General features: G+C 38.4%; 2 protein-coding genes and 1 long non-coding RNA gene across 3 annotated transcripts; all 3 read left to right on the top strand.

Annotated features, from left to right (window-relative positions):
• Nucleotides 1–3,836: 3,836 nt before the first annotated feature.
• On the top strand, nt 3,837–5,747 carry LOC138372202 (uncharacterized). The gene is made up of 5 exons (XM_069337519.1): nt 3,837–3,966; nt 4,434–4,655; nt 4,901–5,023; nt 5,202–5,351; nt 5,512–5,747. The coding sequence occupies exons 1-5, from the start codon at nt 3,918–3,920 to the stop codon at nt 5,730–5,732; spliced, it is 765 nt and encodes a 254-aa protein (XP_069193620.1). The 5' UTR covers nt 3,837–3,917; the 3' UTR covers nt 5,733–5,747.
• A 1,009-nt stretch (nt 5,748–6,756) lies between these two features.
• Nucleotides 6,757–7,920, top strand: LOC123773030 (uncharacterized). Its single transcript, XR_011230729.1, has 3 exons — nt 6,757–6,927; nt 7,287–7,380; nt 7,638–7,920. It is a non-coding gene; the product is annotated as an uncharacterized lncRNA (long non-coding RNA).
• Nucleotides 7,921–9,211: 1,291 nt separating this feature from the next.
• On the top strand, nt 9,212–10,987 carry LOC123747740 (uncharacterized). The gene is made up of 4 exons (XM_045729956.2): nt 9,212–9,729; nt 9,863–10,033; nt 10,314–10,498; nt 10,758–10,987. Exons 1-4 carry the CDS (start codon nt 9,612–9,614, stop codon nt 10,980–10,982), a joined length of 699 nt encoding a protein of 232 aa, XP_045585912.2. The 5' UTR covers nt 9,212–9,611; the 3' UTR covers nt 10,983–10,987.
• The last annotated feature ends 6,632 nt before the right edge of the window (nt 10,988–17,619 follow it).

The following is a 17,619-nucleotide window of genomic DNA, read 5'->3' as shown; positions in this document are numbered from 1 at the left end:
AAGGCAGGCAAGCGGGAAGCAGCATCCTGAGAAGGAGCAGCAACGACACGTGTACCGAGACGAGTGGGGTTGAAAGTAATGGAGGCATCCACGGAATCAACGAGATGTCGATGGAGGGAGAAATCGTCAGCAGGCGCAGAATCAAGAGGGAGGAGTTCAAAATATTTGGCCCACGAAGCGGGACCAAACAAGGCTTTATAGGTAGCATTACTGGAAGGAATCGAGCGAGGGCGGCCGTGACGAGGACGGCGGTGAGAACCCCCAGAGAGAGAGAGGGGTTAAAAGGCACAGTAGTTACAACTAGAGAAGGAGCCACGCCAGGGGACGAGGTAGTCACCACTGGGGGCTTGGGGCTCGACCCAACCACAGAGGAGGGAGGGGAGCCAGGGGAAGGAGTCAGAGAGGCCAAAGGAGGAGCAAGGTCGGGGCCCAATGCAGCGGAGGCTACAGAGCCCGGTCTTCCAACACGGACCGACTCGGGGGCTTGGTCGGCCACCCCATGAGCCTGAGAAGGTAAAGCAGAAACAGCCGAAACAGGGGTCATCATCATTACGAAAAAGAAAATTCATTCACGAATGTGCCCCCACACCCACCATGGAGCCACAATTAGAGGCAGGACACCCAACAAGAAGCTATCGCCGATCTTGCCGGGGCCTCCTAGGGGTGCGTCGTGAGTATACGCCCCACAAACACCACCTTAAGAAACCGACAGTCCGTCGAGATCGGGTTTAGTGACGAAAGGGGGATTGACAATAAAAGTATGCCTCCTCAAGCACCCGGGCGTCAAAATAGAAGAAGTCCAAGGGAAGAACCAGAACAAGCAAAAGGTCCAACCCGTTCTCACACAAGACAGCACATATATGACTTAATGCTTAAAGTCAATATGTGGAATGTGATTTAGTACATATGTGATATATTCCCAGTTAACTTTTTTACCAAGGCTCAAACTCTTCCTCACGTACCAATTTACGTCTCACAGTACTCGTCCATCAACGTAGATAGCTGAATAGTCGTGATTGGTTCAATTATAACGAAAATTGTAGTTTTCAGGTCCCACATGGGTTGTGAAATTTACCTACTATTGTCCATGCTCTTATAATATTACAGATCAGCTACATCCTATTGAAGGCTCGTAGTTTTGTTTTGAGAAATATTAGTTGTTCTTAGTAAATTATAATAAGCACAATAAATTATTACATAGAATAACAGTGCTTCACCAATCAATATTATATACCATAGTTTGTGCTTTAGAAATCTTTAAAGAATGTTTTGTAGGAACGCTAACAGAAAACGATGTTATGTTGGAATGTATATAAGGTAAACTACTGCAAACAGGATGGTATGGTGTGGATTATAGGAAACTATAGGATTAGTATAGGGTCCACTACCACCTGTTAGGTGGGTAAGGGGTCCAATAACACCCGCAGGATGAGTATGGGGGTCACATCCACCCACAGGAATTTTATGGGGATCACTTCCACCCACAGGAAGGGTATGGGTTCCAATACCATCCACTGGATGTGTATGGCGTCCACTACCACCGACAGGATGGGTATGGGCTCACAACCACCCACAGGATGGGTATGGGGTCCAATACCACCCACAGGATGAGTATGGGGTTCACTATAACCCACAGGATGGGTATGGGGCTCCAACCACCCACAGAATAAGTATGGGGTCCAATAACACCCACTGGATGTGTATGGCGTCCATTGCCCCCACAGGATGACTATATGGTACAGTATCGCCCACAGGATTAGTATATAGGGTTCACTGCCGCCCACAGGGTCGGTATGGGGTCCACCACCACCCACAGGGTCGGTATGGGGTCCACTACCGCCCACAGGGTCGCTATGAAGTCAACTACCGTCCAAAAGGGTCGGTAGGGGTCCACTACCGCCCACAGGTTCAGTAGGGGTCCACTGCCGCCCACAGGGTCGGTAGGGGGTCCACTGCCGCCCACAGGATCGATAGGGGGTCCACTGCCGCCCACAGGGTCGATAGGGGTCCACTACCGCCCACAGGGTCGCTATGAAGTCAACTACCGCCCATAGTGTTTGCATAGTGTCCACTATCGCCCATAGTTTTATTATGGGGTCCACTATCCCTCATAGGGTCGGTATGGGGGTCCATTACTACCCACAGGGTGTGTCTGGGGTCTATTTTGGCAATACTGCTTTTCCAATCTCATTTGTTGTTCAATGTAAAATATTTGTTGCTCGACTTGCAACAATTTATATATATATATATATATATATATATATATATATATATATATATATATATATATATATATATATATATATATATATATATATAGTATAGTGCCTTTGCAATAATGTACCAATGTGTGTATTTTCATAACCCGTTTTAAATTGTTGAGAAATAAATAACTACATTGTGAATGCAAGTCAATGTTTACATGCTAAATCAGAGTTGCCAGATTCTGCTTAAAATAGCAAATTGTGCTTATTTTCAAAGCTTGAGAATTTAGCTTTAAAGTAGTTAAAGCTACGAATTTCGCAATTTGCTATGTACTTTAGTGTACTATTTTAAAATAAGGTTGGTTTTTAAGCTGCAAGTCATATGAATCTCAAAAAAGTATATTATTAACAATCTTATCTCTATAGTTCACTAGTTTCTGTAAATCAGATCTGGTAACTGTAGGCCAAGTACTGGAAGACTCAAGACACAATGTGTGTGGAAGCTATTAGTCTCTTTGAAGAAGTCATCTCGACAGGATCTTCCAGCTCCAGCTATAAAACTTCACCACACATGGATCTACCTGGTACATCAAACGGTAAGAAATTACTAAACTGTACAAAGTTTTATGCTAGAACATTTGTTACAGAATTGTCCCTGTCAGGGACAATTCAGTCCCAATTCTATGTGTACTCCATCACATAGTGACGGGGTATGTGGGAATAATTTTGTTGACACTGTCCATTTTGTCAATTCTACAACAGCAGATAATATGAATTCCCAGAGATATTTGTAACTTGAGATACTTGATTTGGTTTGGTTAAGTTAGGTTAGGTTAGGTTAGCCTAACCCAGTAAATCCTCCCCGGCTAGAATATAAACCCCGGACAAAGTGCTCGTGAAATGCCAGGCATTTGCAAATATGAGGATGTGGTTGATTATATTATATTCTTTTCTATATCATAGATGTTCAATATATGAAAAATATTTTAGACTTAAAAATGGACCCCTGAGGTACTCAACTTACCACATTTCTTCATATTCATTCCCATTTAGTATGACCTTTTGCTCTCTTTGTTTTAACTATTGTTTTGTGCACTTTACAATTTTTTTCATGAACCTGTAATTTCCTTGCTAGTCTTCCATGTGGTACCTTATTAAAGTCTTTAGCATAATCCATGTATACTACATCCACCAGAAACCCTTTATCTGAGTACCATGTTACCATGTCCCAAAAGTGAGGAGGTTTATAAGGTAGCATCTGTTTTTAAGAAGACCATGGTGTGTCGATTGAATAAGATTGTTCACTGAAAGATGGTAAATGATTCCCTCCCTTAGGATTTTCGCCATGAGCTTGCAGATGTGTTATACCTAGCTGATCGGACATTAGTTTTGTGCTTAACTCTTTCTGCTTTTTTTTAAATACTGTAAGGGTGAAATTTTCATATTTAAAATCTCGGGGTACTATCCCTTGGTTCAGATATTTTGTGGAAAGTATTTTCAGCAGTATGCATAGTTCTTCTGTCAGTTTATTTTCCTTTATAATTAAGGTTTGTTTTCTTTTGTACCATAGAAAGTACCACAGAAAGGTGTTATAATGTTGTGTTAGCTTTTCTGTACAATTTTTCTTTTTTGTTTGTATAAAAGGCTATGCAATGAATTCAAATATTTACGCTACCAATCTATTTTTCAGATAGATCATCGGATTTTGACAGTATGCTGTACATACCAGATGTTCCAAAAATAACTACAGACAACAATAATGGTACTGTGTTTACTATTTTTATACTTTATATATAGGAAGACAGGTTCAATCAATGAGCATTTTAATATATCATCAAAATTTTCATACATTTCTTTCACTTTGTTACACTTGTAAAAACTTATTCTTAGCTATATTTATATAAATGTTAATACCACTGTTAAATGAACATATTGATTTGTGTCCTTATTAGTTATAGCTTATTTATGTTGACCCAGCACCTTACTAAAGGGATTACCTTAACTTGTGTCACTATCTCTCTAGGGGGCTCCAGGTAGGCAGTATAGGTAATGCCACTAACATGCATATCATTATGGGAAAGTCCATAATTTAACACATAATTATAAGTAGGTAATTTGTAGCAAATTTTAAGACTATTAATAGGTACATTGTAGCATAATTTTGCATAAGCATAATTTTCTTGTTTTGTTCTTGTACTTTTCCTTCGAACACTATTATTTTCTCTTCAGAATTTCACCGGAGAATAGCAGTGATGACTAGAGAACATCTTGAACGTGAGTACCAGAAAGCACGTGCTGCAATGATACAAAGAAATGAGTACTTGAAGAGACTCTTAAACGTGGAGGAACCAAACTCAATAAAGGTGACAAACAAGAAACAGAAAAAAGATAACATACAGGATGTATCACACATTAATTCAAAACAAAGACCAGCTGCACCCCAATCTGATGGTAATCTTCTATTATTTTTTTTAACAATATTTCTACAGCTGTTATTTGTGTACTTTCCAATAATATTTGTTGCCTATTTTTAAGTGTATGCTAGACAATTATGGAGATTAAATTACTATAACACTGAACAACTTGGTAGCATAAAGTTAGTTATAGTAATATCTTGAGATTTGTCTGAAAATATTAATACTTGTATACAATTTGCAATTATGTACCATGCTTAAATCTTCAAATGTGCCACCCAGACATTCTGCCTGCTATACTTTCACCACCACACATTCAAAATGCGGGCTATTCTACTAGTGGCAGAACGTACACTCAAAGTTATTTGGCAGCTGGTGAAGAAACTTTGGAATCATTTGATGTTGGTATGTCCCAACATCATTTGTTGGTATTTAAATGAGGGTTTATTTAATGGACACACGTCATAAATATTATGTACAAAAATTGTGCTTAATGCCTATGAAATTTTGTTTAACATATTATACTAATCATTCCTTTCACTTACAAATTTTTCTTACTAATTTGTAATCCCATATTTCAAAGTACTTGCTGCAGAACTTGAACAAATTAAAGATTCTCAGCCAAGTGTTTCTGACTGGCAAAAAAGAAGAAAAAATGCAGAGATTAATTGGGGAGAAAGCAGGGCAATGCTGTTCGATTGGACATTGTCTGAGTTGGGTGTTCCAGATAAAGGTAAATTAAATATTGCTGTGTTCATTAAGGTTATATTGTATAATAAGCATCATATGCAAATTAATGACACTCTATTAATACATTTAGACTTCAGATTGTTTAAAATGTTAGGTATACAGTATTTAAAATTAGTATAAATAATTACCCCTTTTTTCATCAGGTAAAGTTTGTGTACAATGTACAAATTGTGAGGCAAGCATCAAATGTGAAGACTGTTTTGCATTTTTGTGTCACATTTGTGACCAAATGCAACATATTCTCATGCCTTTCCACCACAGATTATATTGGAAAAATGGCTTTTATGAGCCATTAGACCCGACACAAACTGTGTGCCCTGAAGGAAATATCTTTCACTGGAGTAAGTATACGATACCTGTATAAAATCCGTACTTTGTTCAGAGATTACTTCTACTTCCCAATCCCAGTCTAGAGCTACGATTATCTTGGTATAACAAAATAAAATGAATACATGTTTCATTTCAGTCATTACAACATTTGGAGAAGTCTTAAAGTTTAAACCTGACACTTGGTTTTATAGATTGATTTAATCGTCTGATTGTTTCTTTTCTGTGAATTTCTCAGTCATTATCTGGAGAATAATGTCAATATTTTGTACAATCAAGAAACAATGAAATATTCAGTCTGAAATTCTTTTCCATAAAACTCATTTTGTCAAACTGTCTTCCTTTTCTTTGTTACCAGAACCTGTTGTACCAGCCCAACCACCAAATTCTTGCCCCAACTGCACAGATTGCAAGTTTAAAATTTCAAGCTCCAGCAATCTCTGCATCTTCATCACTATAATGGGTAAATAAACTTTAAAATTTACCCTTTTATTTCCATTACCGGATATTCCTGAATCACAATACATTTTGAAATTTTTGTTGCTATAAATGTTAATTTTTACATCACTATTTTAGCAAGTCGCCACACCACTCAATGCACTGTATTTTAAACTACAGGAAGGTATGACCTCTATACTCCAATCTATACATGCCACTGTGGATATGAGCATCAACAACTAGGCAAGACCATGCACAAGTCTGGTTTCTATTCATCATTAGGAAAGAGCAGCACATTCTACAGCACCAGTCTGCTTGAATCATGGCACCATATAAAAAGAAATTGTTCCGGAACATCATTTCGGGCATTAGTCACTGCACTGGAATCCTTTGGTGCTTCTCGTGGGCGTGTATGTTTTGATACCGTTATTCTTAATATTTTCAGTTTTATATTTCAATACAAAAATTATCAAAATTTTGTAGTAATGTATTTTCATTTATTAATAATTAGTTTTTAATTTTGTTCAAACACAAAATGGAATGCTTTTTTTGTTTATTTATCTTATGTCATAATATGCATTTTAAATGTCACCATCTAAAAAATTCTATTCCTAGATTGGACCCATTAATTATATAACTTCGAAGAGAGTGTTCTTCGAATGGCGATTCCAGCAATATGAGCTGAGAAAAATTAGAGGAGAAGCTGACAATGAGTGTCCTGCTTGTGATAAAACGCCTTTAGCAGTATATATTGATGGCAACAAGAAGCTGTATCGCTACAACAAAGTTGGGAGGTAATAAAATGTGCTTTACAGATACTTAATGTATAGTATTCTTTTGTTCTCTACACACACTATATTATAATGAATTATATTGTCTTCAAATTAATGTTCTTATAAATAAAGTATGCACATATAAATATACATTGTCATATGACATGTTTTTTAACTGAGTATGTCTTTATAGTTTGCCTTTCAATTGCATCCATATCATCATTTTATTTATCTAACACCATGTAAATTTTTGTTTTATGTAAAATTTAGCAGTGCATCAGAATTCTTCATATAAAACATTTTTTGATACCCCATTACCCATTGTTTAATATTATAGTGGTTACAGACAATAAATAATTATTTCTGAATTATCATTGCAGAGGTATCAGAAACCCCTATTATTCTGATAGTATCTTCAGCAAAGATGAAGATGTTCAAGCTCATGTTGGCACTATTCAGAGCTTGAAAACTAAGGTGAGTTTTATTATATATTGAGAAACCTTCAATTTTACCTAATAACTGTTTGGCGACTATAACATATGGTGGCCATTTTTGTATTTTTTCATTAAAGTTTATATATATTGAATAAGGAAATATAACCCATAGAAATTCTTATGTGCAACAACAATGCCTATCGCGCAAAATAATCTCTACCTTCTACCCGTCCTACATAATTATAATCATGCTCACCAACTGGTTATTTAGTTACTATAAATATTTTTGTTTAACAGAGTAAGCACACGTGTGGAGTGTCTACATGGAAAGCTGCTCAAAATAAGCCTCTTTCATTCCAAAGTTTGGATGAAACAGGAATCAGCATGGCCTCCTGTCGACATGGTATTATCCTCCACACCTTGAATATGTATCAAGGAGAGCTGTACAGTTATGCCCACTATTTGCAAATTATGCATTTCAAATACGTAAAGTTTATTTGTCAAGACATAATTTGCAAATATTGGCCATGGGCCTTAACTGTGGCTCAGAAACAATCACATTTTCACATTGGTCAAGCAAAGCCATTTTTAGGAGTCCTACATACAAAAGGACATGCTTGGTATTGTCAGGTAAATAAAAATATAACATTACATTTATGTATACTAATGTATACATTTATGTATACTAATGTATACATATATGTATACTAATTAAATTTAATGTAATGTATACATTACATTAAATATAATAAGTACAGTTTGTGTAAAAAAATTTAAGATTTCTGATTGTTTAAGATTAATGATAAACGTATCATTTAATATAGTAGGAGGCTTTTAATTTTTGTACAGTAATTTGAATTTTTTTTACTGTATACTTTTATGTTAAAGGTATTGTATGGAGGGCGGTGGCAAGAAGGAAGTGGCATGACTTTAGGGGAAGAGGCAGAGCAAGTGTTTGCATACCTCTCACGATACAACTCTACAACTAAAAACATGCTGAAAGCTGGTATTTGTTTATATGGTTCATCTGATCAAGTTTTTTATTATTTTACCTGCCCTGTAATCAGTATAATGCGATTTGTATTCAGTATTCAATAAGTATCAACTCCCTCAAATAATCAATAAAAGAATGAAAACATATTGGTCAAACTTGAGTTGGTCGTGGTGAGTAAAGGTATGTTATGAAACTGTTATTAATCTATGCTCTTCAAGATGTTCATTGCTATAAATATTTTTCTCAGAAAGAACAGAAGAACTCACAGAGGGTGCAGTCTTTTGGAACCATCGAAAAATTGATGGACTGGCTCGTGCATTAGTTACTCGACTCAGAAAGGTACTAAAAATAATATATATTTATTTTATTTATTTGTATTTATTTTGAAACTTATTATAATGCATTTATATGTGAAAGGTATTATAATGCATTTATAGGTTAGTTATGTGTTCAGATCATGTACTACATATATTTTCCATTATAAATTAGCGACCATTTCCTTGAATTAACTGCTTGAACTTTTTCAATATAACAATAAGGTTAATTTGTATAAAGTATATAGTATTTAATTTAATTAACCTAAATGTATGATTCTGAGTTATATCAAATGTGTTCACAGAGAAATCACAGTATCGTGATATATCACGGGAACTGTGATGAGGGTTTGAACCCCATGCACTGAGTGTTCTCAGATGCATGCTCTAGTTCACTACGCCACGACATGGTAAGATGAATTGCAACTTAGAGTACTACTGCACCCACAAGGATCCCAAGGCTTCCACTGAAGCCAAACCAGGTTTCACACAATTCCCCCATGAACTCGGTCCCTGTCATTCAGTAGTTCTGCCTTTGATGCCCCCATTTCAATGTCTTTCTCCATGTATTGATATATCACAATAATATGAATTCTATGTGTATTGAAAGGGCCATCAGAGGTAAAACTACTGGAGGACACAGACCAAGTACATGGGAAACTGCATGCACAACCGCCCATGGAATGGGTATGGGGGTGCATAATTAACAAAAATTGAATTGTGGGTGCATTAGTACCCTAGGTTGCAATTCTTTTGACCATGTTGTGGCGCATTCAACTACAGCAAGCATCTGGGAATGCCAAGCCCATAGGTTCGAACCACTCATCACGGTTAATGTGATTTGTTCATTAAATTTATTATATTTTCAAATAGGCCAGAGAGACGGAAATAACAGTTTCAAATGAGATCGACAAACTTGATGTTCAAAAGTCATTGATTCAAGAATGGCGATCTGACCTACAAATGATTTGTAAGGAGTTAGAGTTAAACACTGGAACAACCTCGAAGAACATAAAATATTCTATCGAGGCAGTTGCAGACTCTATCAGGCATCGCAAAAATCTGATTGCCACTGATGCAGGTAGGCTTACTATTTCTTTGTTAACTCTGAAGTAATTTCTATTTAGCTCTTGTCTATAATTTCTATATAGGTAAATGATGAGGAAATTTTTTTAACAACTTTAAAACTTTCAGCCAAAAATCTTTATTTGCAGCATCCAGTAAAATGCGCTCTTCACTCCGGCACAGAAACGAGTGTGATAGGAAAAAGCTTCAAGGCTTCATAAAAATCTACAATAGTGAAAACTCTGAAATTCTCAGTGAAAAGGATGCAATAGAAGGTATCCTGCCATGGCACAATTTATTGCCTCATCATAGCCAAAATGGTATGTAACTACATCTCATTTTATCAGGGGTTACAATTCGGCCTTATCAAGATAACTAACATTTAGCATGCATAATGGATAAGCTTTACTTATTTTTGAAGTAAAATATCATCACTACTGTTTGTAAAATAGGTGCAGTATCATAATCCGTAGGTTTTTATCAGGTTGATACTGCACAATAAACTATGTATAGTATGTATAATGCAAGTACCTAAACTGTAATTACATTAAATTGAGTTGTAGTTTACTTGCAGTAAATATAATTTTCCTCTTTTATTAGTGTCCCTTGCTCAAAAAAAGAAGGCAGTAGAAGATGTGGAGCTTCAGAAGAGATCCAGAGAAGAGCAACAACACACTGTTCAAGAAATGCTGCATTATCTCGCATATTACAAGAATAAGAGAGAGATTTTAACCGAACATACTGAAGAGTTGTTTTGTGGAATTTTTCCTTCATATCTAAGCAAGGTAAGCTAACAGCCTAAATGTGTGTTGCAATTCAGTTCTTCATAAACATTTATCCAGCAGAATTTTATACTTGAGTAAAGTCTTGCTATTTACAACTTTGACAGGTAGACAATTCCATGGTTTTCATATACTGTACTGGTGTGTTTTACATATATTTGAACTTTTACCGAAAACTTTATTTATTTATTCTAATTTCTTTAGTATTTTCAGGGAAATTTGTAAATGTCTTAAACCCCATTAAATAGTCTATATATTACAGGATCCTAACAAGTACACTATTGAAGAGAAGCACCTATCAACCAAAAATAAGAGTGGAATCTTGGCTCTTTTGAAGCAAGGGCAAAAGTTAGGTTCTGACAAGCTGAGTGATGCTAAGCGTTTATTTGGATACCAGGAAGAGGATGTTGATGTTTCCGAGCCCTACCTGGAGCTTTGTGACAGTGAAGATGATGATGATGAAGATGAAGATTTACTACTAAACTGATGATACAAAAGTTAAGTATAATAAATTTTACCTGATTTCTCTTACTTAATTTCTCTAATTTCTAATTATCCTAGCCCTAAGATTACTACTGGCCTCCATTGCCTTGCCTGCACTTTGTTTCCCCCTTAACCATATCACTCATTCTTACAGGTGTGAGACAGAGAGGTACAAGATCATCCAAGAGGAACAACACCTGAAGCACCCAACATTTGGGTGTTTTAATTAATAAAAACGCCCTTCATGGCTTCACTCATCCTGGCTGGTTTAATTAAAAAAACCTAACCTAAACCTAAGTCATTTACAAGTAACTTAAATACATGGTAAATAAAATCAGGTATTATCAATCAATGGATATAGTCTCTACATCATGCAAGAGGAGCCACACATCAATGGTTCATCAAATAAAACCCTGAGCCCATTCTGTGCCTCTGTAACCCTTTCCACTACCATCCAAAAGATGGGTATGGAGTGCATAATAAATGAACTAAACTAATTAAAAAAACTCATATATAATATAATATATATACCTCTAGAGTCAAGGGAGTTAAGTTTTAGGCTGCACAATGAAACTGCTATTGACAATTTTATAACTGCTGCTGATAATGTCTGTCCTGTGACTTTTTTGTAAGCATAACCGAAAGGCTTAACAATCCCTTGCTTACAAAGGGAATACTTAAACCCATTAATAAAAAACATGACCTTGAGAAGAAGTATAGGTTAGGAATTGTCTCCAAAGAATTCTCAAAGAATTACTCGTTATTGCTATCTAAGACAATTAGACGAGCCAAAACAGTCTCTAAAGCCTATTAATTCCACTGACGTCAATGAGATAATCCTTTCCCTTAAAACCAAGTCTAGTGCCCTTGAGGAGATACCAACTTTAATTTACAAAAAAACCTCCAGAACTTTAGCCCCTGCTATTGCATTGCTCTTCAACAGGTCACTTGAACTCCAAACCTTTCCAGTTATCCTAAAAAAAGCGAGTTACCCCTGTACACAAATGTGGTGATCTCACAGAAGTTAACAACTACAGACCTATATCAATCCTGCCTAACTTGTCAAAATTTTTTGAAAAACTAATCTACAAGCAGCTTTACTCTTATCTAGCCAAACACAATATACTTAGTTCTTGCCAATATGGCTTCAGACCCAAAAAAAGCACTAACGATGCACTTATTAGTATGATTAACTTGATTCATGCAGCTCTTGATAAAAATGAGTTCCCTGTTGGGTTATTTGTGGACCTGCGTAAGGCTTATACTAGGTGAGTACTAGTTGAGTACTTACACACAAGATATTCTAGGTGAGACTAGGTTTTTCCTCGTAACGGTCCCAAAGCTTCCACAAATGTTCCTGTTTCTCTTTATTGCCCTTGCGGCGACTGGACTTTAGCTTTTGATCAGAAACCAGTTGGTATTGCAAGGTTACCAGGGACGCCTCACGGTATAGTAAGGGGATTAAAATATATAAAGCCAAGTTGTCCCTCACTGCCCTTTGATTCAGACGCTGGTGCCATCCTTCTACGTCATTGTTGGTCCTCACCAGTCGTCTAAATGCACACCAGTTCCCCAATTCCCACACACTGTTGCACAGCCACGTATTTTTTTATGTAATGAGTTAATTGTGTCGTTAAGGGTGGACTGCTAGCCGACTTTTCTAATTCAGCAAACGCCTTACAATTATGTAGTACATACGTACCACATAAGTACGTGTGTGTTACACATGTACACACACACACACACACACACACTTTGTCAAGCACAAGACGAAGCTTGAAAATGTTTAGTGGTATGCCAATAGGCTAGTCCCAGGACTAAGAGGCATGAGTTACGAGGACAGGCTGCGAGAAATGCACCTCATGACACTGGAAGACAGAAGAGTAAGAGGAGACATGATCACTACCTACAAAATTCTCAGAGCAATTGATAGGGTACATAAAGATAAACTGTTTAACACGGGTGGTAGGCGAAAAAGGGGACACAGGTGGAAACTTAGTACCCAAATGAGCCACTGGGATGTTAGAAAGAACTTTTTCAGTGTCAGAGTAGTTAATAGATGGAATGCATTAGGCAGTGATGTGGTGGAGAAATTTGAAACTCTATACACAGTTTCAAATGCAGATATGATAGAACCCAGTAGGCTCAGGAATCTGTACATCAGTTGATTGCCAGTTGAGAGGTGGGACCAAAGAGCCAGAGCTCAACCCCCCGCAACCACAACTAGGTGAGTATACACACAAACACACACACATACACACACACACACAGACACAAACATACACACACTAATGCCTCTATTCACCTTGCAGTAAATAGGAACCTGAAAGTCAGGAAGCTGCTAAAGCCTGCATCTTGGGGATGTGTGAGTGTGTTAGATAAAAATATATGTTGTTTAGATATATGGAGGAAAAGAGGCCGAGAGTCGGTACATTAGACAACCGACGCTTAGAAAGGCGGGGTCCAAGAGCTAACAGCTAAATCTTGGAAATAATAAATTAAAATATTTAATACACCCACATACATGTTTCACATTATTTTGGCTGAGGGCACACTGAGGGCTGATGGCCCCGTCGACGGGGCAGGAAGTCGGTGGTTGATCAAAGGCCTCCCACATCCTCCACATACCTGAGGATTATTCCGGCTTAATTTTAAACGGAAGTAATGTCTTGGCATTTACGGCTTCAGCAAGTGGGTGGGTCCGTGGGTTTATTACACTATGAGTGAAAACAATCGCCTATTCTCTATTTTATATTGCCGCTTGTAGAGCTAGAAGCTGTTGCCTCTTGTGTGCGTTGCACAAGGGGATTAATATCTGGATTAATATCTTTCAATATTTCCAGTATTTTTTAAGGTAACGCTTAAATACCGAAGATACTGCTATTGGACACCGCTTAATTGACAATGTCTCAACAACGCAGGCTAAAGATGTGCGTGGCTCCTGCTATTGCAATGATGCTCATTTGTTTTTCAATGAAGGGCCTTAGTTGCCCCCTCTCTAACTTACCATTCTAAATACCCCTTCTCCATCTTCCGCAAACATTTCCCCTCATACATCTCCCCCCTTTCCTCCTGTCCCCCCTGTCCCCCTTGTCCATCTTTGTCCCCCTGTCCATCTTTGTCCCCTGTCCCTCACTTTGTCCCCTTGCCCACATTTTCTGTCCTCTGTCCCAGATCCCTTTCCCCCTCTCTGTCCCCTGTCCCCCTCTCTGTCCCCTGTCCCCCCTTTCCATCTCTTTGTCCCCCTGTCCCTCTCTATCCCATTGTCCCTCTCTCTGTCCCCCCTGTCTCTCTCTGTCCCCCTGTTCTTCTCTGTCCTCCTGTTCCTCTCTCTGTCCCCCTGTCACTCTCTGTCCCCCTGCCCACTCTTTCTGTCCGCTGTCCATCATCTGTCCCCCTCCCTTTCCTCCAGTCCCCCTATCCATCTCTGTCCCCTTGTCCCTGTCTCTCTTCCCCTGCCCCTATCTCTGCCCCCTGTCCCTCTCTCTGTCACCCTTTCTGTCTTCCTGTCCGCCCTTTCTGTCCCTCTGTTCCTGTCCTTCTCTGTCTGTCCCTGTCCCTCCCTCTGTCCCCCTGCCCATTCTTTCTATCCCCTGTCTCTCCTCTGTCCCCTCTCTCTTGGTCTCCTGCCCCCCTCTCCTCCCTCTGTCCCCCGGTCCCCCTCTCTGACCCTGTCCCTCTGTCTCTGTCCCTCTGTTCCTGTCCCTCTGTCTCTGTCCATGTCCCCCTCTCTGTCCCTGTCTCCCTCCCTGTCCCACTGCTCCCCTTCTGTTTCCCCGTCCCTCCTCTGGCCCTGTCCGTCTGTCCCTGTCCCTCTGTCTCTGCCTCTCCTCGTTTCTGACATTCTCTGTGTCAGCCTATCTCTCTGTCTCTTTCCTCGCTCTATCTCTGTCATTCTCTCACTGACTTTGCATATCCTTATCTATACGTCTCTGTGTCTAACATTCTCTCCCTGACTCTGTCTATATCTATTTCTCTGTCTCGATCTTCATCTCTTTCTCTGTCTCGATCTTCATCTCTCTCTCTCTCTCTCTCTCTCTCTCTCTCTCTCTCTCTCTCTCTCTCTCTCTCTCTCTCTCTCCCTCTCTCTCTCTCCTTACATACATACATACATACATACATACATACATACATACATACATACATACATACATACATACATTTATTTAACACATGTGGTACACGCACAAGGGGACACAGGTGGAAGCTGAGTACCCAAATGAGCCACAGAGAGATTATAGAAAGAACTTTTCAGTGTCAGAGTAGTTTATAAATGGAATGCTTTAGGCAGTAATGTGGTGGAGGCGGATTCCATACACAGTTTCAAGTGTAGATATGACAGAGCCCAGTAGGCTCAGGAATCTGTACATCAGTTGATTGACGGTTGAGAGGCGGGACCAAAGAGCCAAAGTTCAACCCTTGCAACCACAACTAGGTTAGTACATACATACATACATAAGATATAAAACAGTGGAAGATTCCCAGGTAGAACAATCAACCACAATGCCCATTACCCCTTTACCCTGATGTCCTTAACTACACAACTATACAAGAGTCATTAACACGTGTAATGGCTGATCCCCCATCACGATAGCATAAAGACCAATTGCTTGACCCGCAGTCTGTCTTGCTCCTCAAATAATTTTCGGGTTAACATGAAAACGTCTCTCGAGTTTATCTTTCTAATGTTGTTTTCCCATCTTTCATTTTATCAGCTTAGTTCCTTTATTATGCCCCAATTACTCATCCCTTGAGCGGTAGTTAAACTGAACCCAAATTTAAAAAAAGTTCCTTTTGCTAAGCAAGCTACAGTCTTGATAAGTCAGATATATATATTGTTCCTATTGATATATCCAGTTCTCACTTGAACACTGTGAGGGGATTGCCAGTTATGCCATGCAGTTATGCAATGTATGAATCTATCTATAAGTCCACCAATCTTTGTAAAAATTTCTTGTATGTATGTACCTTACCTAAATAAACATTTATTTATTTATTATTTATATTTAGGATTCATCAACTGCCAAAGATATTCACATGCCAGTATAATTCTGGCGAGAGAGAGGTTTGGGAAAAGCCGTTATACCAACTAGTCAGCAATAAGGGTGATATTTGTGGGGCACAGGCACGCTCGGCCTGGCCCATTAACCCCCAACTGACACTATAACCACAGAGAATACTGTATTTATTTATTTATATACAAGAAATATATACATTGGGGTTAACAGAGAATATACAAATGAAGTTGAATTTACATTCTAAAAGCCACTAGCACGCATAGCGTTTCGGGCAAGTCCTTAAACTAACAGAAAATTTTAGATAAATTAACAAAAAAAATTGACAAAAAATGTTTTCAGGTACATTGAAGAAAATTTTGACACAAAAGCAGATTAGAATAATACACAATAAAGAAATAAGGATTACTAGGTACATGAGGACTGGCCATTGTACTATATAGACCTGAAAAAGTGTAACTTAGCGACAACAAGAAAATATTGAATTACAAGACCACCGACGACCATTCCCTTACCCTGCCATAAACACTGAAATTTGACACCCTACCTCTGGAGCCACCCTGACCACAGGTCCACCAACTACATTTCCCTCCCTCCAACTCTGCCTCCACTTACATTGGACACACACATATTGTACACCACGCAAGTGTGGACTAGTGTGTAAATCTTACTGATACCACACTTAACCTTTATTCTTTCTCAATGTGTTGTATAAAAGGATCTGATTATACCGTTTCATTTCCAACTCCTTTTCTTGGAAGAATACCACATATGATCGTATACACACACAAGGTATACTAGGTGAGTACTTACACACAAGATATTCTAGGTGAGACTAGGTGAGTATACACACACACGCAACATATACTAGGTTAGTACACCCAGAAACAAGATATACTAGGTGAATACACACACACAAGGTATACTAGGTGAGTACTAGTTGAGTACTTACACACAAGATATTCTAGGTGAGACTAGGTGAGTATACACACACGCAACATATACTAGGTTAGTACACCCAGAAACAAGATATACTAGGTGAATACACACACACAAGGTATACTAGGTGAGTACTAGTTGAGTACTTACACAAGATATTCTAGGTGAGACTAGGTGAGTATACACACACACGCAACATATACTAGGTTAGTACACCCAGAAACAAGATATACTAGGTGAATACACACACACAAGGTATACTAGGTGAGTACTAGTTGAGTACTTACACACAAGATATTCTAGGTGAGACTAGGTGAGTATACACACACAAGATAGGGGCATTTCTAGAGCATTTCCTTGCGAACAAATTGATACCAAAATTAATTAAGGTCAGCAGACCGAAAAAGAGTATAAACATTTCAGTATTGCGAGCGCACATGTCCACATTTCAATGCCACCCTTCCCAGGGCTGGGGGTGCCGGAGTGCGCAATAAACAACACACATCCGGCGGCTGCTTGTCGAAGGCGGAAGTGGAGCCTATATAGGCCGTTTGTCATGATAATTAGTGATGGCTCTTATTTTGATTATGGGTCTGTAATAAAATGAAGTCTTTTTTCTTAATTTATATTACCATGCTGGTAGAATACACTTCTTGATGATGAATATGGAGTACACATGAAATACCA

This window comes from Procambarus clarkii, chromosome 38 (assembly GCF_040958095.1).
Source record: "Procambarus clarkii isolate CNS0578487 chromosome 38, FALCON_Pclarkii_2.0, whole genome shotgun sequence".
Taxonomy (NCBI): Eukaryota; Metazoa; Arthropoda; class Malacostraca; order Decapoda; family Cambaridae; genus Procambarus; species Procambarus clarkii.
Note: the sequence above shows the minus strand (reverse complement) of the source record. Positions and strands in the feature narration are given on the sequence as shown.